A 21239-nucleotide genomic window follows, 5' to 3' on the forward strand; every position below is an offset into this window, starting at 1 on the left:
AAGATCCACAAGTTCTACATAAGTGTGATATTCAGAGGCTGACCCTATTGATTGTGGTGCTTTTGCTCTACTTAACCAGATTATACAGAAGACCAAGTGTTGTATTGACTAATCATTACGGAAGTCAATAACCAGTCCTTGGTGCCGACATCTTTAAATGTGCCTAATGATGTCACCATATGGAGAACAGAGTAAATTGCTTCAGACATTTCCAGACCCGTGAAGATTCCAGGGTAGAATAGGTCTTCAGCAACCCATGCTTGCTGTAAAAGGTGACTATGCTTGTCGTAAAAGGCGACTAACGGGATCGGGTGGTCAGGCTCGCTGACTTGGTTGATGCATGTCATCGATCCCAATTACTGGATTGTCGGGTCCAGACTCGATTATTTTACAGACCGCCGTCATATAACTGGAATATTGCTGAGTGCGGCGTTAAACAACAACCAAACAAAAACAAACAAATTGTATGGTATGTACATGAATTTGCAAGTTAAACACCAACAACGTGGACCTTCTTCCTTGGCCGGCAGGATCTCCTGACATGTCTCCAATAGAACATATGTGGGACCACCTGGGACGAAAGATTAGGCAACGTCAGCCATGGCTACAGACAATTGGCGTTAGCACTGGCATTGCAGGCAGAATGCAAATTACAATTTGTTTTATCTTCTGGGTTACGCATGTGCGCTTTGACAGTGTAGGTACTTGCATCACTGTATCCTGCTGCTTACAGTTACAATTATGATGTTTGTTTGTTTGTTTGTTGTTTAACATTCCACTCGGCAATATTCCAGCTATATGACAGCGGTCTGTAAATAATCGGTGTGGACAAGACAATCCAGTGATTGACATCATGAGCATCCACGCAATTTGGATCGATTATCACTTTGTTCCCATCAACACATCAAATTTGACGTCAACACAACAACAACAACATAAAAGCGACAAAACCTTTCCGTAATTATTACGCGTCTCTGCTTAAAGCAGAGGCCATTGCACGATCCCCACAACATCATAACACATCACTGTGTTTATGCATCACTATCAAACAGTGATGATACCAGGTGTTCGCGAAATAGTGGGCGTACCCTGTCCCACCCGTCACAAACACATGCAAAGGTAAGTCAAATATTCACCTGAACAAACACGTGAACATGTGGTACATGCAGGCCCGTATGAATGTTAACTGTCTGCAGTGTAGTTCAGTAGTCAAGATCTACCGGACTAGCGCGAATTCTGAAGGCTGCTATAACTTGACAGGGCTGTTAACTTGCACTCTCCAAAGACTCTCTCTCTATATATATATATCTATATATACGCTCGAAAACGTTCACTGTACTCCATTCATGTCTTGTTTTACATTGTGTCCGTCCAATCCCTAAAATATATACTAGCCACATTAAGAAACTGTGCACGGAGAAAATATAGATATAAGGGCACACCGTCCATATATATGAAATATAGGTTTGAACACAGCAATTATTGGAGACATTCAAACGTTCATGCACGTGCCATGCGATATGACGTCATTGATGGGGGCCTATGGACGTGCAATGTGTTACTGCACGTGCATCCTGTGCAGCTGTACACAGCATGTGCAACTCAAAATTCGCTGTCACTTTGGAAAGCATGATCTGTGGTCATTCAAAAATTCAAAACTTCCCAGGCGCAGACACAAGCATATCACAAGCAAATCATGCCAAGATTGACAGCTGCACAGCGTCGTGAAGCCATTGGAATGATCCGAGCGGGAATGAGGCAACAACAGGTGGCAACACATTTCCAATGCCATCGTAACACGATATCGGCATTAGTGAGGCGTTATCAGAACACAAATGACGTTGCCGACCACCCACGTTCTGGACGTCCCCGAGTAACGACGCCAATACAGGACAGATGGATTCTCCGACACAGGTTCCAAACGGCAGAAACGACGTCCCAGACAATTCCTGGACTGCGCCGTATCCATCCCAACACTGTCAGGAATCCTTTACGTCAGTACGGGATTCGACCACGACGCCCTGCCATACGTACCATCCTGACACACCGTCATCGAGTCAACCGTCTAAGATGGTGTCGAAATCATGTTCGCCAACCTCGAATATGGTGGAGAAATGTTGTCTTTACAGATGAATCGAGGTTCAACATTTCCCACAGCGACGGGCGCCAACGTGTCTACCGGCGTTTGGGAGAACGTTATGCAAGCAACTGTATTGTGGAGAGGAATCGTTTTGGAGGTGGCTCTGCGATGATTTGGGGTGGGATAACAGCACGGCATCGAACCCCTTTGGTGGTTGTTCAGGGCAATCTCACCGGTGTTGGCTACAGAGATCAGATTCTGAGGCCTGTGGTCATTCCTTTCCTGCAACGTCATGTCCCGGGATTGACATTTCAACAGGACAACGCTCGTCCTCACACGGCTAGGGTCGCAATTGATTTCCTTCACCATAACAATGTCATGTTACTGCCATGGCCTGCAATTTCTCCAGATCTCTCCCCAATAGAGCATGTGTGGGATGAAATGGAGCGCCGTCTGCGTCGTCTTCCACATCTTCCAGATAACGTCCGTGACTTGGCACAGGATGTGAGAAGGATATGGCAGGCCATTCCCCAGGCCTTCCATGCCCATTTGGTGGACTCCATGCGTCGCCGATGCACTGTTGTGATTCACGTACAGGGTGGTCATACCCGTTATTGACTTTGTGACTTTGTCGTATGACCCCCTACTCCATTTTGATCTTCTGACGTCATCGTAACAGATGTTGTTCAGGTCCCGTTGACATTTTCTTATGGTCCGATCATTCAGCTGCTACAGCGTCTGCATCATTTTGTTCTTGCTGTGTTGTATTATATAATAGAATATATTTTCTCCGTGCACAGTTTTTTATGTGGCTAGTATACTTTGATTTGTTTTTGCAAATCACCGGTATTTATGTATAGTTGCATTAAAGTCAACCACTACACACGAATGTATATTCGTCGCCAAATAGTTATAATTATGAACTCTTTACTGACCACCATTGAAGTAGACAGATCTGAAATTAAGAGTGATCTCCCCTGGCCCACACGTCTTTCCACACATACACCTCCAATATATTACACATACAATGAACTTTGATATGATATTTTTTAATGTTGGAGTAAACAATACCAGTCAATGAAGTAAATGATAAAGAGACCAAATTCGGAAGCCTAATCAATCTTCATTATGCTTGTTGAAGGTCCAAGTGCAGTAGGGGCCTATACCAGGAGTTTGCTGAATAAAGGTTATTATTCCTTGACATTTTGTTGATCGTGCAACATTTTTGATAAATCTTAGCACATATGTCGGCCCTGTCATGAACTGGGTGTTTGTTACTCTCTAAGCATTTTGAATTATTTTTTTTATATTCCCTGCATGGTTTCAAACAAATTTGAGGGTAGGGTTTGTTTTCAGAGTACAACTCAAAAATGGTTAAATATATCTTGCAAACATTTTGTGCAGATATGTCTGGCAATGAACTGGTGCCTTTTGCTGTGTGTCCTTGACAAAATATTCCAGTCAATGGACCATTAATGAACCATTTGTATTTCTTCACCTATCAAGCGGTTCAGTGCTTACTTGTATGTTTGAAAGTTGGTTAATTCCATTAAAAGGAATTGAAAAGCCCAGTGTATCCAATGACAGCCACAGCTCCCAGTCATCTTCTCACAGTAACACCCCCTACTGAGAAGGAGTATGAGCATTTTATGCTTGTTCCATAAATAAAACTCTGTCCTTAGTTGTACTCCAGCTGTGGCTAATTTGGTTAAATAAAATATTTTTCAATTTTGATGCCCCACTCATGTATTTTAGTTCTGTGTTATGACATGTGAAGAAGATACAACAGGTTGGAGCTAGGATACCTACAAAATACATTCCTTAACTGTAACGATATTAATGTAATATGTTACAGACACAAGATATGGGCTGCACACATTATCCACGTTCCAACCATGTCTTCGGTGTAAACAGCCGATCCTAATGTCCAGCTTTGAAAATCAGCACTGGCTTACTGAATATGGCTTGTTATGTGCTGTATCACTTCTTCAATCATTTTCTTGTTTGAAGGCTCTGTGATTGGTCCAATGGCAAGTTTGATCATCATCATCATCATCATCATCAATCATGTCTGGAGCCCATTCCTGGTAATGCTAGCTACTGTCTGGCATCTAGCATCTACCCACATGTCCTTGAGTACAGACATGAATACCATGAAGATCCAGACAAGTCAACCCATGCAAGGTGACTATTGGGATTGGGTGGTAGTGCTCGCTGTTTGTTTGTTTGTTTGTTGTTTAACGACGCACTCAGCAATATTCCAGCTATTTGCGGTGGTCTGTAAATAATCAAGTCTGGACCAGACAATCCAGTGATTGACATCATGAGCATTGATCAATGCAATTAGGATACGAGCCTGACCACCCGATCCCATTAGTCGCCTCTTACGACAAGCATAGTCGCCCTTTACGGAAAGCATGGGTTGTGCTGACTTAATGGCTGATGGATGTCTTCATATCTCAAATGCGTAGAATGATGCTCATGAGGTCATCGCTGGATTGTCTGGTCTAGACTAGATCGTGTACAAACAGCCATCAAATAGCTGGTACAGTGCCAAGTGCAGCATTAAAAACCAACAACAGAAATGAAAACAGGACGCTGGTGTTATTTGATTGACTTTACTTTGATTCTATATATTATACATTATATTCAGGTGAATCCTTAAGGTACATTTTTACAGTAAAAGACAAAGATTTCAAACTATAAATAGCAAGCATAGTTTGCATATATCACAAAGTATGATGTGCTGAGAATTGAGTATGAAAACCAGGGAAAAGTCCTCTCCACGGACGACTCATTTTATACAAATCAGCTCAGCTCTACGTAATTTATACAGATTTTCTTTGTGTATACATAACCCTCTGTGTAAATGTACAGTTTAGCAAACAGTTCTCAATAACTTGTGTCATGTTCGCCAGATGCAAACAGCTTTCAATAACTCGTGTCATGTTCACCAGATTCAAACACTTCGAAATTTACTCAGGTTGAATAAAAACCAATTGCACGAACAGGAAAACTGCTGATACTATTTCCCACACAAATTCAAAAATTAACACAAGAAAGTCTAATTTCTAAGTCCAATCCAAAACACTACCTACTGATAGTTGGCAAGAAAATTGAAGTGCAAAGTACCTGAATGGGGTTATGTGAATCTTTCAAAATGAACAAATGAGCAAATGTTTGGATATAAAATGGAACCCTACAAGACTGAAAACACTTCTTTAGCATGTTCCAGTATGTGTTAAAATTGTGCCTCCTTGCATCGCACAGTGTCTCTTCCTGTTGGCATTCATTATTAACTGGAAGATAACTCTAATATTCCCTGTTCTCAACATTAGTATACTCTGTGTTATGTGGGAACATTGTAACAATGATGCGTGATACTTGATATGGTACTGTAATGGCTAAGTAATAATGTCTATTACTAAATACTGTAAACTTTGATGGGAACGTGACAATACACAAATAAGCCTCTCTATGCACTGTTCTGTATTCCGACATACTGGTGTAAGATCTCGTAGCACTGAAAACAGACACAGTTGGAATTCTGATGAGTTCCAATGACCAAAATACCCTTTTCAAAATCCTAAGCTCGAACGATTTTGTTAGTAATATGAAGATATGCAAACCAATCAGTGTTTCTGAGATATGACATACTCTGAAATATAATTTGGACCAATTTCATATTGAGCTTATTAACTTATTCAATATGGCTCCTGGGAAGAGGGGTTTAATATTATGAACAGGACATCAATTTCATGATACATTTAAACACATCTCTCCTTTTATAACAAATAATATAATGCAACTAAATGTCAGCGAAATAAGAGATGCTGCAGACTCAACAGAAACCAAACAATAACACCTTGAATGTATCAGGGATCTGGCACAAACAATCATAGCACCTTGACTGACATCTCCTATGCCTTGAAACAGCTGTAAAATCTAAGCCACCACAACTCTGTAGTCCTAATTTTGATCGAAATATTAAAGATGGGTTAACTTATGTGACTTGCTAGCTTGGTAAAAAGGGATGAGTGTCGGTACTGAAACATACATAAAGACTACAGGTGATATCAGAACTCAACCCTGTCTTCATTGATTCTACAGCTCTTAAATGACAATACAGACTTTGCATTCATCCAGTTCAGTATGACCCGAGAAGTGGTTTTTCATATCATGCAGATAACTGAACATACAAATTTTTGAAAAAAATATTGGACTTCTAATAATGGTCATAGGTTCAAGGTTTGTTGGTATATGAATGAAGAGGAATGATTGGAATCATAGGTGCAATGTCCATTTGTGCGAGCCTCTGATACTCCAGGTAGGTTTTGAAATCTTCTATTTAGGTCATACAACAAGAGGGAGAGGCCGACAGGAGCACTTAGAGAACATCCTCCCCTCTGAAAATCAAAAGTTTTATTGAGAGAAAGTTTCCAAGCCAGTGCAAATTTCTGTACAAAGCAAGCTCTTTAGAAAACCCTGAAACATAAATATTGTGAAGTAATCACACTTCCGATACTATATCCACATATAACATCTGTACAGGTACGACAGAACGTAAAATTACAAACAGCACATCATAAACGGCCACTCTCCTTACAAGCAGAAGTAATTGCACAAACTCCCAAATGGTTTCTAATTGAAGTGGATGGTGCAAATTCTGTTTAACCTTGTCATGCAACCTATAGATATTGAACAAGGAGGGAATTTGGAAATAAAAGCTTGAAAAAAGTTATTTTTAAAAACAAATCTGAAAGACTGCATATGAAATTTAAAGGTATAGGACCAGGGACACACATACCAGCTTCTGGAGAAATAATTTCCAGATGGCGATTTCTAATATTTTAAAAACCTCAAATGTAATCATTTCCAAGATCCATTTTCTGTGGACTGCCAATGGTCTGTTTATAATTTGCACCATACACGATGTATACCAGCTCTGTTTGTAATTTTAAGCCTGAAGGACAATGCTGTGCTAACTGCATGTATCTGTGTACAGTCACATGGACTAATGATAAACACACAAACTCTCCGACACCACTCTACCTAGGGAAAAAACCAAAATGTCACTAAATGTTATTTCCTTAAATTGTAATTTATTTTATTCCAAAACATGAACTGTTTCCTTTACGAATATATGCATGAGTCTGTGACTTGTCTTAAGCATAGCTCTAGTAAACTTGATTTTGGGCTGGTATGATTTGGGCCAGTTCCAAAGTTTGATGTTGATAATAATTTTAATTTTGGGGTGTAGATTAACAGGTCTGCAAGTTTTCCATGTAAAAAAACCCAAAACTTTCCAGGATTGAAGTTTATAAATAACAGCTCTAATCATCAAAAATATTCTCTGAAAATGATGAGTTGGAGCAAATACGCTCAACTTGGAAGATGGGAAAACAACCCACTGAGTTTAGATCTATTAGTCACAATAGACAAAACAATGTTTATGAGGACATCAATAATTTCACAATAAATTATTTATCCTGTATAAAACTTTAAACTGATCCCTTTGTTTAACAAAGGTTCTCATGAAAAGTTATCCCACAGCCCTGGTGGGTCTAAACATTTTTGGAGAGTGCTTGTATGAATGTCACATTATATAAGTAGTTTTGAGGAACAGCGGCCCGTGGGAGAGTTGTGTGAGAGAGTTGTGTACGCAGTGTTTCAACACTGAAAGAAGTGAACAAACTAAAGTATTATTCCACATTGATTCATCACAATATGTTGATTTGTTCATGACAGAAACTGATCTGGTGTGCTGTCTGTTCAAAACTCTACCATCAACATACAACAAAACTGTTCTTAAACCCTGTAATTATCAACTATGAGAAGAAACTCACAATATGTTTGTCATCCAGGTCAACATCAAAAACAGAATCTTCACTGAGTCCTTGTCAAAGTCACACTCTCAAAACCATTACTTCAATATTTACAATATGTTTGCGACATTGACCTTCTACTTTTTCCAGCATAAATTCCTGCACCAAGTGGATATGGTGATAATTTTCTTTTTCTGAGTAAAATAATAGGTTCTACAAACAGTCTTCAAGTCTACCTTATATACATACTAATTCATGGTGTATAATAAAAGTTAAGTATATTTATTCAATAGCATTATAGGACATCTGCAAGCCTTACATTGGCCGAGTCCTCGTAACCATGGAGATGACAACATATACAGATTGTAATAATGTTTCTCCTGGTTTCTGGAAGCAATGATTGAACACTGTGCAACACACCGCCATGTTTATCACTATCACCAGCCCTCAATCAGGACTCGCACATACCCCTTTGGCTCTGGTCTACCTGGCTTCTCTCGTGTCATCTCTCACAGGCATTTATAGGAAGTAGCCAGGTGTCTACCAACTAACACAAGCCAATAGATGTCGACTATGAAGTTAGTTTGTCCAAATATTAAATCTTAGGTTACAGTGATTTACGTTTTAACAATTCAGTCTTATACAGAAAGCATATAGTGCACAATATGTGAATACTTAATACACATAGTGTGACATTAGGAGTACTCATTGTTAGCAGTGAAAGGGTTAACAGTGTTTCGCGCACCAGGAGATGATACTTCATCACTCCGACTCAAGTCTTGAGTTCTCATTCTCAGGATGCACCAATGTCCAGCACTTGAATCATATTGATCAACATCAAGACCCTTGGTCTGGTGCACTGAACTGTCTCCATGCAACGATGCAGCTGCACCAGTATTGCAGCACCATATGTCTCGATCAGATCTGCAACGAGTCCTACCATCAGCATCAAGCTGAAGCCCAGCTGCAGCATCTAGATCAACTCCACACACTGTATAGTCACTTCAGCACTGTCACATCACAAGGTAAGTACAACTCTGCTAATCCACCAGGAAATATTTCAGCTAAAGAATCTGCAAAACAGAGGGCCCTGCAGAGTAACCTCCCTTGATTCCCCCATGTGGCTGTGCTGCCAGTATATGCTTGTCCCATCACAGAATGTAAGTAAGTGTGACCAATGTCCCTATGGTCGGAACTATATCACTGTGGAGTGTCTTGATCGCATTGTGTCCTCTCGGCTGCGAACACTACCCTGCGATGAGCGGGAATAGGGTGGGTGGCCATCTATATCTCCTGTTACGTATGCACCATAAAACTTTTCCTGTTCATCTCGCTGTCTGGAAAACTCTTCTTCCAGTTTCTACAATGGAAACATTCCTGCAGTGAGTATTTTGAAAGGTACAGGCAACACAATAAAACATCTGGGTTGATATTGTTTGTGTAAAATAAAAAAAACAACCTTGTAATGAACACACATATTCAATTTGTCATGTTCTACTCAAAAAACCTTCCTTTCATATTACTATAATTAATCTGTTGTGCCACAACCACACAAAAAAACATGTGATTCTCATTAAATCCTCAGCTCATACAACCAGCATGCTGTGGTTGTTATTCTGACCTGTAAACCCAGTGGGTGAGTGAGTATGGTTTTATGCAATATTCCAGCAATATCACGGCGGGGAACAACATAAGTTGGCTTCACACATTGTATCAGGAATCGAACCCGTTTCTTCGGCATGACGAGCTAACGCTTTAACCAATAGGCTATCTAAATCCTCATCAACCCCCATGAGGCCAAGACATATTACCTGTTTTCTAGGCACAAGCTGTGCTTTCCAGTCTTTGAGCTCTAAGTCATACTGTTTCTCCACCTCCTTGATCTTCAACGTTTCCTGCTCCATCAACATCTTCCTCTTCTCAGCCTACAACATCAACAACAATGCCTTAATCTCTCAATGATATCTTAATTAACATCACGAACAAGGGGTCTACTTTATTGGCATACTTTACACAATTTAGTTTTGCTATTTTAAATCTAAACAAAAGAAGAAATTAGTGCCTCCCAACTTCCTCTTTCAGTCGATTAATGGCTGAGGCCATGAACAACACCAAGATGCACAGCAAGACATCATCTAAGATTGATGAGTTATCTCCCTTTAACAGCCATATCAGTGGCTAAATATTAAGTAATAACAAATACAGATGACACTGGCATAGAAGTAAATAAGGAGGTTGAACATTCCATGTAATCTGACAGTAAAGCTGTAGTTGCCTGTGCCTACCTGCAGCTGTTCCAGCTCCTTCAGGGCTGTCTCATTACGGAACACAAGGTCGTCCCACTGTTTCTTGTGCTTCGACTCCTGCCTTTGTTGTTCTGCCTTCATTCTCTTCTTCTCATTCTCCTCAAACTGAAAATGCAGACAGCATCAATTAAGACCTTGATTGCACATGAAACTTCAGTTTGGTCTAGTAAGTTCAACTGATAATAGTCTACATAATAACACTATGGCTTAAAATAATAAAAGAATTGGTTCCCAGGCAATGTTTTTTGAAAATATAGTGTGGGCGGGCGGTGTCTTTTGTTGTTTTTTGTTGTTGTTCAAACTAGTATGTAATAAACAATTGTGTACAATCAACCTGGGAAAGGGCGTCCCTATATAAATGTATTCCTTGATGAGTAAAATACTGGAATACAGTATTTGACTAATGTTGAACTTGGAATATTTAAGGATTTTTTTCTTTCTTTTAAAATGGCAATAGAAACGAAACGTCTGGTGAACTGTATGATGACTTCTTTTTTTTTTAGCCTAAAATCTACTGAAAAATATGCTACAAGACTTCATATATACAAATTGTAAGCTCATGAAAGACCAAAATAAAATATCCTATTCATAATTATTATACAAGGTCATAGGCTGCTGAATGAGCAAATATTATCTTGCTAATTAGGTACAAGATTAAGAGTTCCCTAGACACAGTGTTAATCCAGATGGTACCGTTCCAATAGAAACAGGAAAGGATTTACTTATTACAAGGCGTTGTCATATTTCTGTAGTCCTCAATGATGTCTGACCTGTTTAATCTTCATCTTGTCGTCTTCAGGTGTAGATATTGTGCTGAGCCTGAGACTCTGTTTAAACATCTGTTGTCTGGTCTTTGCCTCATTCTTGAGGATCTTGGGTAGTCGGCGCTTCTCCAGGGCATGGCGCTCCTTCATCTCCTCTTCCTTCGCTGAGTTGTAGCGCTTCATCTGGTCGATTTCCTGCAACCACATCACCAACAATGATACCTCTTGGTACTTCCATGTAATGAAACATAATTGTGAATGGTATGCGTTCCCTGACTTTTACACCGATCCATGAGATCACTGCCTACATATCCTCTAATGCCTGTTTAAAAGAACTCTGCCTACATACCTTCTGATCCTATCCATGAAGTCCTGCCAACATACCATCTAATGCCTATGAAAAAGAGCTCTGCCTACAAATGTTTGTATCCTATCCATGGGATCACAGCCAATTTACCCTCTAACATCTTTTCAAAAGACCCCTGCCTACATACGTTCTGAAGAATATCTGAAAATATTTAAAGACACCTACGATCTGAGCTCTCTGCCTACACACCCTCTGATCCCATCTATGAGCTCTCTGCCTACAAACCCTCTGATCCCATCTATGAGATCCCTGCCTACACACCCTCTGATCCCATCTATGAGATCCCTGCCTACACACCCTCTGATCCCATCTTTGAGATCCCTGCCTACACACCCTCTGATCCCATCTATGAGATCCCTGCCTACACACCCTCTGATCCCATCTATGAGATCCCTGCCTACACACCCTCTGATCCCATCTATGAGATCCCTGCCTACACACCCTCTGATCCCATCTATGAGATCCCTGCCTACACACCCTCTGATCCCATCTTTGAGATCCCTGCCTACATAACCTCTGATCCCATCTTTGAGATCCCTGCCTACACACCCTCTGATCCATCTATGAGATCCCTGTCTACATACCCTCTGATCCCATCTATGAGATCCCTGCCTACACACCCTCTGATCCCATCTATGAGATCCCTGCCTACACACCCTCTGATCCCATCTATGAGATCCCTGCCTACACACCCTCTGATCCCATCTATGAGATCCCTGCCTACATAACCTCTGATCCCATCTTTGAGATCCCTGCCTACACACCCTCTGATCCCATCTATGAGATCCCTGTCTACATACCCTCTGATCCCATCTATGAGCTCTCTGCCTACACACCCTCTGATCCCATCTATGAGATCCCTGCCTACACACCCTCTGATCCCATCTTTGAGATCCCTGCCTACACACCCTCTGATCCCATCTATGAGATCCCTGCCTACACACCCTCTGATCCCATCTATGAGATCCCTGCCTACACACCCTCTGATCCCATCTATGAGATCCCTGCCTACACACCCTCTGATCCCATCTATGAGATCCCTGTCTACATACCCTCTGATCCCATCTATGAGATCCCTGTCTACATACCCTCTGATCCCATCTATGAGATCCCTGCCTACACACCCTCTGATCCCATCTATGAGATCCCTGTCTACATACCCTCTGATCCCATCTATGAGATCCCTGTCTACATACCCTCTGATCCCATCTATGAGATCCCTGCCTACATACCCTCTGATCCCATCTATGAGATCCCTGCCTACATACCTTCTGATGCCTAGTGAGCATCTGATGCCTCTTCAGGAAGAACATCTCCTTCAGTTGCCCCTTGGCTAGCTGGTGCTTCTCGTGAAGCTGCTCCTTCTCCATCTCCCAGATGGCAGCCTCACGAGCTGGAACAACCACAACAACGTGTAATGGTCATACACACATGCAACACATTGTTCTCTTATCATGCTATTTGTTTTTTAATGTTATACTCAGCAATATTCAATTTATATGACGGCGGTCTGAAAAACATTGAGTCTTGACCAGATAATCCAGAGACTGACATCATGAACATTGTCTACACAATTGGGATACGATGAAATGCTTCAACTAAGTTACCAAGCCTGACCACCAGATCCAGTTATTATGCATATTGATGGGCATGTCTTCATAAGATCCAGAAGTTCTACACAAGTGTGATATTCAGAGGCTGACCCTATTGATTGTGGTGCTTTTGCTCTACTTAACCAGATTATACAGAAGACCAAGTGTTGTATTGACTAATCATTATGGAAGTCAATAACCAGTCCTTGGTGCCGACATCTTTAAATGTACCTAATGATGTCACCATATGGACAACAGAGTAAATTGCTTCAGACATTTCCAGACCCGTGAAGATTCCAGGGTAGAATAGGTCTTCAGCAACCCATGCTTGCTGTAAAAGGTGACTATGCTTGTCGTAAAAGGCGACTAACGGGATCGGGTGGTCAGGCTCGCTGACTTGGTTGATGCATGCCATCGATCCCAATTGCGTAGATCGATGCTCATGATATTAATCACTGGATTGTCTGGTTCAGACTCGATTATTTACAGACCGCCTTCATATAGCTGGAATATTGCTGAGTGTGGCGTTAAACAACAAAAAAACCTCCCAAAACAGACATTTCCAAAATGAATATCTACATGTTGTTGAAATAATATTGTTCAAGGTGATCACTTCATGGATCACTCCAGTTTCAAAATCAACATGTTTCAATCCAGACCGTTAAAAACATCTCTGTTGATGGATCTCCAGTGTATCTCATGTGTGGCTATGATTGGTTTTGCTAGACACAAAGAAGCTGAGGTGGTTATAAGAAATTTCTATGATTTCACTAATGATCTTAAGAACATTCTACAGTCTCATTTGAAAATATATTCTATTGACATTTTGGAAAACAATCTATCAATGTCCCAAAATGTCTGCCGTTACAAGAGTGTGTGGGCTTATTGCTACTAAAGTGACATTGTTTGTGTCTCAGCTTAATGTGGGAGTAAAGCATAGGTCATTGACGTGTAGCAACTTGATGCAAGCCAGATAGAGCTACGCATGATGCTGACAGAACAAAGTTCATAATAAGGGCTGCAATCAGTAAAATACAGTTTCTTTCATGTATCCTTCCCTATCCCAGTTCTATACAAGGTGTCCCACCCTACGCCATGTCTATATAAGTGGTCCCTTCCTACCCCAGGTCTACAAGTGGTCCCACCCTACCCCAGGTCTATACAAGGTGTTCCATCCTACCCCAGGTCTATACAAGTGGTCCCTTCCTACCCCAGGTCTACAAGTGGTCCCACCCTACCCCAGGTCTATACAAGGTGTCCCACCCTACGCCATGTCTATACAAGTGGTCCCTTCCTACCCCAGGTCTACAAGTGGTCCCACCCTACCCCAGGTCTATACAAGGTGCTCCATCCTACCCCAGGTCTATACAAGGTGTCCCACCCTACGCCATGTCTTTTCAAGTGGTCCCACCCTACCCCAGGTCTATACAAGGTGTATCTCCCTACCCCAGGTCTATACAAGGTGTATCTCCCTACCCCACGTCTATACAAGGTGTTCCTCCCTACCCCAGGTCTATACAAGGTGTTCCTCCCTACCCCAGGTCTATACAAGGTGCCCCACCCTACACCATGTCTATACAAGTGGTCCCTTCCTTCCCCAGGTCTACAAGTGGTCCCACCCTACCCCAGGTCTATAGAAGGTGTCCCTCCCTACCTCGGAGCAGTTGCTGCTTCTGTTGGAGGAACTGGCTCTCCAGGAGGGCTATCTTCTGTCTGTGCTGGTCTCCGAGCTGCTTCATATGCTTCTCCATCCTCTCCTGCTGGTTCTCCAAGAACAACCGCTCCTACAACATCAACAACATCACCATCAACCTGATCACAAGTCAGCATATTTATGGGACAACCAACCAGGAAAGACATAAACATTATCATCAGCTGTCCATTTGACATCATACTGGGACATTTCTTATAACTGATCCTTTCTCTGAAAGGTACTCGTATCCATTGAAAAAAGATGTGCTACTTTATTTCCTTTCACTCATATCCTACTATCCATGTCAAGTACAATTTCTGGGCTGGGGAAATTGTTCAGAAATTCTAAGGTCTTCCCTACACACCTTGTCTGTAAGTTCTATTTCCTTGGCCTCCTTGCGTTTGCGCATGGCTTCTTTCTTGCCATCTCGGGGCAGGAGGTCCATCTCCTGCTTCAGCAGCTTCAACTCCTGCTTCATTTGCTCCTTGAAGATCTTCACTTCCTTCTCCTGCAATCACCAGCAAACACTGAATACCTCAATCTTACACTCCTTCACATTCATACAGTCTGTGCCAAATACTTTGGAGTCTGCAGGCCCCAACTTGGAACTCTGCATCATATCTTTGTCCATTTCAGTCTATATATGGATTTTTATTAGCTGATCTCACTAGACCCAAAAGACTTTTACTAGACTTGGGCTTCAGATTAGTGGCTAAAGTAACAGACTGTTCATATAGTCATCAAATGGTGCTTGGCTTGTATTTCTCATCGATAAACAAAGGTTAATCAACCACTGTTAAATTTGCAGAGGAATAAAACTCACACCCTAACACATCCATTCTACAGTTACTCCCCAGACACATATTGGTGCAAGTACTATGTATGACTAATGATTCACTGGGCACTAACTTTCCTGTTCACATCATTTTCATCAGATTTTTATGTTACTGCATGGGCTATCAGAAGCATAGCTCACTGGACAGAAAAATAGTTTTCTAGACTTTGGCTTCAGAGTGAGTGTGTGAATGACTGGGCATGGTTTGACAAGAGTATGATGTTATGCCACCTCAGCAGTATTTGAGCCCTACCACAGTAAGGGACATCAGGAAAACACTTCACATATTGTTTTGTCAAAATCGAACATGGGTCTTTATTACTTAACCACTATGCTGCCTCACAAGCCAAGGGCTTCATTTTTGCACCATAGTTAGTAATACAGTCAAGTCTCGTTAATCCGACATCGTTGGTTGCACATGATTGTGTCGGATTAACGAGTATGTCGGAATAACGAAATTAAGTGATTTGTGATCGAAAATCGGACATCTTCACGATAGATAATAACCGTGTGTTTCCTCGTGTAAATGCAAGTGCTACTGTCTTAACAACTTGCTTCATCTACTTAAAATAGTCTGTCAGTGTTTTCTGTTTCTCACATTTTGAAGGCACATTTCTCGAAGTCCCCTGTTCGCTTGACGTCTAGGGCTGGTGGTTCGTCAGCATCAACATTGTCGAGGTGTAATTTCATTTGTTTCTTATAATAAAGCTTGAAATTCTTTATGATCCCGGCATCTAGCGTTAATTGTTAAAGTTAATCTCTGCAGCCAGTGCGTGTCAAAACACGGGGTTGTGTACTCGCGGGCAGATGACCACGGAGTACGCTGACCACTGTGTCAGATTAACGAGACTGATTAATGAGTGATTTCGGTAATTTGTTGCAAATTAGGTGTGTCGGAGTCGGAGTGCGAGAATGTCGGATTAACGGGACTAAATAGCGCTGAATCAATCGGTTCCCATCATTTGTGTCGGATAAAGCCGAGTGTCGGATTAACGAGTGTCGGATTAACGAGACTTGACTGTAATCAAGTATCATAGCAGCCTGGACCAGGCAAACCAGTGACTGAAAGCATGAGCAACAATCCTCTCCATCATGGTTGTATGACATGCAATCAGCCAAGACAAAGAGCCTGACCATCAAATCCATATTAGTCGACTCAGATAGGTTACTGAAGCCAATTCCACCCCGGGTCGGCCTTGAGATTAGTGGCTACTGTGTTGTACCTGTTCTGTCTTGATCTTGCGGGCAGCATTCTTCATGTCGTTGGACTGGGCCAACTCGGCCTTCTCAACTTGCTGCTTCTGCTGTCTAGTCAGTGTTTCCATGTCCTGGTCAAAGTTTTTGACCAGATTCTGTTGAATAGAACAAATTATGACTGATAATATGCGATATCAACAGTAGAGAAAATGTCTCATCTTTCACAGCTGTTGTCCATATAATGGAACAAATATAGGCAAACTGTAAAACATAGGAAATTTCACATGGGAGCAGATAGCACACTAATACAACCATCATACAACTTCACCCCCAGCTTTACCACTGCCATGTAACATGCATCTCCTCCAGCATAATTAATGTACCAATTGTCTGCTGTACCCACTGTCCCATTAAACCCTTTCCCCTGACAGCTATTATATTCTACAGTAACATCTTCCAGTGTCCAGGAACAGAACAGATCACAATCTGGCATGAGGGAGGTAATCCTCTATGCTCCAATTTTCCCAAACATTTATTACTATAGAAAGTGAAGTTCACTGTGGGGGAATTGAAAACATGCAAATTCTGCTGATGTGGAAATATCCCCCATGGATATTAGCAGCTTGCATTCTGGGGCAGCTCAGACAGATCGGTCTCCTGGTCTGAAGGGACTCCTGCTAAATGCTATCAGTCACCATGGTAATCAATAGTTTGACCTTATAAGGAAGTTTAAGTGTCTCTAGAGGTGGAATACGGTCCGGCACTGCAGTACTGAGGCATATTGCCATGGAGAAGTGCCAGCCTGCAAGGCTGGTTGTGTAACGTGGTGCAATATTGTCTGTTATCCAGTACAGAAGTCACATCATTATGGTATCCCGCTATGAGTGTATAAATCCAGATACTTAAATGACGACATCATATGAAATATAATCTTTTAACACCAAGTTACTTTATGAACATTTTTTTGCATAATTCAGAACCAGTATATTTGCATAAAATGCTATCAAATATATAGATGTGCATTCAAACTTGAAACTTGGGAAAACAATTTGGATAATATGAATATGACAGTTTGTGCCCCAAACATTTGAGTCTACTGGCCTGAACTTGTAATGTGGCATTATTTTCAGTAGATGTTAGTCTCTGTATATGGACCAGTTGACCATAAGAAATTTTACTTGTCAGAGGCTTCAGACTAGTTGATAAGTGGATAAGTAGTCTCATGTGATATTATAAATGACTCAGTGTTTAGGGGATACAATATAGGTTATGATGATATGGAGCAACCTGTTGCCAAAACATTAACATTGAGAGGCACATATTATTTGCAAGATCAATATGAATATTTGTTATGTTCATGTCCTAATGCAGTATTCATTTATACAGCTCTAGTTTCTATAGACATGCTGAGAGGACGGCTAGGTTATTTGAGAAAGTCAATTATGTGTGCAGGACATAAACTACATGAACATGTTAGGGGTGGGATGGATGAACTTAAAGTTAATATAGCATTGCACCTTACTAATATATACTCATATCATTCTGTGGTCGGATAAATCGTTGTCCTTGGATACAGATCCTGATTTAATGCTGTTTGAATAATTTTGTTTGTGTCAGCTTAATGTGGGAGGAGTACAAGGGCATAGATGGAATGGTGAACATATTCATCACTGTAATAAGACACCTGGGCACTGAAAGCCTTACTGCCCAATGAGGGAGTATGGTGTTCTGCCAGTTTTAGCAATATTCAAGCCAGATAATGCCAAAACTGTGTTTCACAGCTTGACAAAAATGTCTCTTTAACCACATAACCAAAAGTCCCTTACAATTATGGACAGTTGACAGTGAAGAGGGCTTTTTTTTGAAAAACTGAAGATTTTTATCGTGCAATGACGCCCGAAATACAGGTTTTAGAGGTTTTGTATTTGTAAAAGTTATTGGTTCTCTGGAAATCTGTGGTGACATGGGCCTTTTACAATAGGAAAGGGATTTGATGACTTACTTGCATGTCAGTCTCGAACTTCTTCTCCTGGGCATCTCTGGCGACATGGGCCTTGTACATGAGGTCCTGGTACTGCTTGTTCTCCTGCTTCTGGAGCAGCTTCAGCTCACGCAGGTCCTGCTTCCTGGAACACAGAGGAGGAACACATCAGGGATCAGGAACTGACAGCATGCTCACAGTTTTGCTTCATCATGTTATTTGTCTTCTAGTAATGTTCATTGGTTGGTTAGGGTCAGTATCGCTTCCACATGTTATTTGTTTGTCTTCATATTCATTGATCATGTGTTTGGGTAATAAAAATGTTCATTATATGTGTTGGTTTGGTTTGATGTTGCAGTAGGTTTATCATTCAGGATGATCTTTTCAGAAATGAACTGGAACCCCTAGCAGTAAATGAGTGATTGAGCAAGTGTGGTTTTACACGACTTATTCCAGCAATATTCCAGCAATATCACGGCAGGGAAAAAACCCATGGGACGAATTAAACATGGGTCTTCTGTGTGACCAGGTACGCATTAACCACTTGGTTACTGCACTAAACCAGTCTATAAAGAGAAAGATGGGGGTAAACTGATGGCATGGCCATGGTTTCAATAGCATAGAATGTCAAATCTATGTTTATTTCTCTATCAAAAGTCTAGCAAATAAGTCAAGGACTTATTTGTTTTCTTGTTTAACGCTGCAATATTCCAGCAGTCAGTAAACAATGAAGTCTAGACCAGACAACCTAGTGATTGACATCCGCATAATCCACACAATTGGGATACGATGACATGTCAGTGAGCCTCAACATCAGATCCTGTAAGTTGCCTCTTACATTATGTAAAGGAACACAGTGTATGAGTGTTATGGTTTGGTACAGAAACCTTCTCGAGATCCCGTTGACAAGGAACCCTGATCGATAAACATCTAATACAGAACAATTCCCATTCATACAGTAAGCTGCAAGTCACTGTGACACACGCTTCAATATATTCACTTCCCCGCAACAAGACAATTCCTAGGAGAGGTTCTGTTTGCAAGTTGAAACACTTAGCATCCCTTACCCCAGATAGAGGTATTAACAGTAGGCAGAGACAGTCATCCATGAAGCAATATGTGAAATTAAGCATGAAGGTGTCATAAGCTTAATGTTGAAAACTAGAGTCCCTAGATTCAAATACTACAGGAACAAACCTTAAGGAATCAAGGACCCCTGATTGTGAACGACATAACTATACATGTGAATATCCTAGCCCAGGCTGTTTGAAAGTACGCATGAGAGTCAAGGGGTCCTTGTCATAACCCTAATGTTAAAAGAGAAAGATTTCGGGGGTCCCAAGATTCAAATACCATAGAAGACCTAAAGGACCCCAGGATTTCAAACACTGCCAGTCTACACATAGTACTGACGTGATGTACCTAGTCTACACATAGTACTGATGTGATATAGCCAGTCTACACATAGTACTGACGTGACTTACCCAGTCTATACATAGTACTGACGTGATGTACCTAGTCTACACATAGTACTGACATGATGTACCTAGTCTACACATAGTACTGACGTGATGTACCTAGTCTACACATAGTACTGATGTGATGTACCTAGTCTATACATAGTACTGACGTGATGTACCTAGTCTACACATAGTACTGACGTGATGTACCTAGTCTACACATAGTACTGACGTGATGTACCTAGTCTACACATAGTACTGATGTGATGTACCTAGTCTATACATAGTACTGACGTGATGTACCTAGTCTACACATAGTACTGATGTGATGTACCTAGTCTACACATAGTACTGACACGATGTACCTAGTCTATACATAGTACTGATGTGATGTACCTAGTCTATACATAGTACTGATGTGATGTAGCCAGTCTACACATAGTACTGACACGATGTACCTAGTCTATACATAGTACTGACACGATGTACCTAGTCTATACATAGTACTGATGTGATGTAGCCAGTCTACACATAGTACTGACGTGATGTACCCAGTCTATACATAGTACTGATGTGATGTACCTAGTCTATACATAGTACTGATGTGATGTAGCCAGTCTACACATAGTACTGACGTGATGTACCCAGTCTATACATAGTACTGATGTGATGTACCTAGTCTATACATAGTACTGACGTGATGTACCTAGTCTACACATAGTACTGACGTGATGTACCTAGTCTACACATAGTACTGATGTGATGTACCTAGTCTATACATAGTACTGATGTGATGTACCTAGTCTATACATAGTACTGATGTGATGTAGCCAGTCTACACATAGTACTGACACGATGTACCTAGTCTACACATAGTACTGACGTGATGTACCTAGTCTATACATAGTACTGATGTGATGTACCTAGTCTATACATAGTACTGATGTGATGTAGCCAGTCTACACATAGTACTGACGTGACGTACCCAGTCTATACATAGTACTGACGTGATGTACCCAGTCTATACATAGTGGTGGACATTTCAGTCCTTGCTGTCATTCATCATAAGTCTTTGAGAGGGAATGACATGCATTAGGAAATGGCTTCATTAGTGGCCGGGGCTTTTGTCAGATCAATAC

At 41.1% G+C, this 21239-nt stretch overlaps 1 protein-coding gene across 4 annotated transcripts in view; it reads right to left on the bottom strand.

Annotated features, from left to right (window-relative positions):
- Positions 1-4684: 4684 nt before the first annotated feature.
- The window catches only part of LOC139452731 (serine/threonine-protein kinase 10-like), a 130646-nt gene continuing 114091 nt past the window's right edge, over positions 4685-21239 (bottom strand). For all 4 annotated transcript variants that reach the window (XM_071234311.1, XM_071234310.1, XM_071234309.1 and 1 more), the window contains 9 exons: positions 18662-18785; positions 16686-16814; positions 14992-15135; positions 14589-14718; positions 12611-12735; positions 10982-11170; positions 10191-10316; positions 9717-9830; positions 4685-9265 (listed from right to left, as the gene is read on the bottom strand). In XM_071234311.1, coding sequence (XP_071090412.1) covers positions 9101-9265; positions 9717-9830; positions 10191-10316; positions 10982-11170; positions 12611-12735; positions 14589-14718; positions 14992-15135; positions 16686-16814; positions 18662-18785 — 1246 coding nt within the window. In that variant the 3' untranslated portion in view covers positions 4685-9100. The remainder of the gene's footprint in view (positions 9266-9716; positions 9831-10190; positions 10317-10981; positions 11171-12610; positions 12736-14588; positions 14719-14991; positions 15136-16685; positions 16815-18661; positions 18786-21239) is intronic.

Source organism: Haliotis cracherodii, unplaced genomic scaffold (assembly GCF_022045235.1).
Source record: "Haliotis cracherodii isolate W230 unplaced genomic scaffold, xgHalCrac1.p SCAF_9, whole genome shotgun sequence".
In the NCBI taxonomy this organism is placed as follows: domain Eukaryota; kingdom Metazoa; phylum Mollusca; class Gastropoda; order Lepetellida; family Haliotidae; genus Haliotis; species Haliotis cracherodii.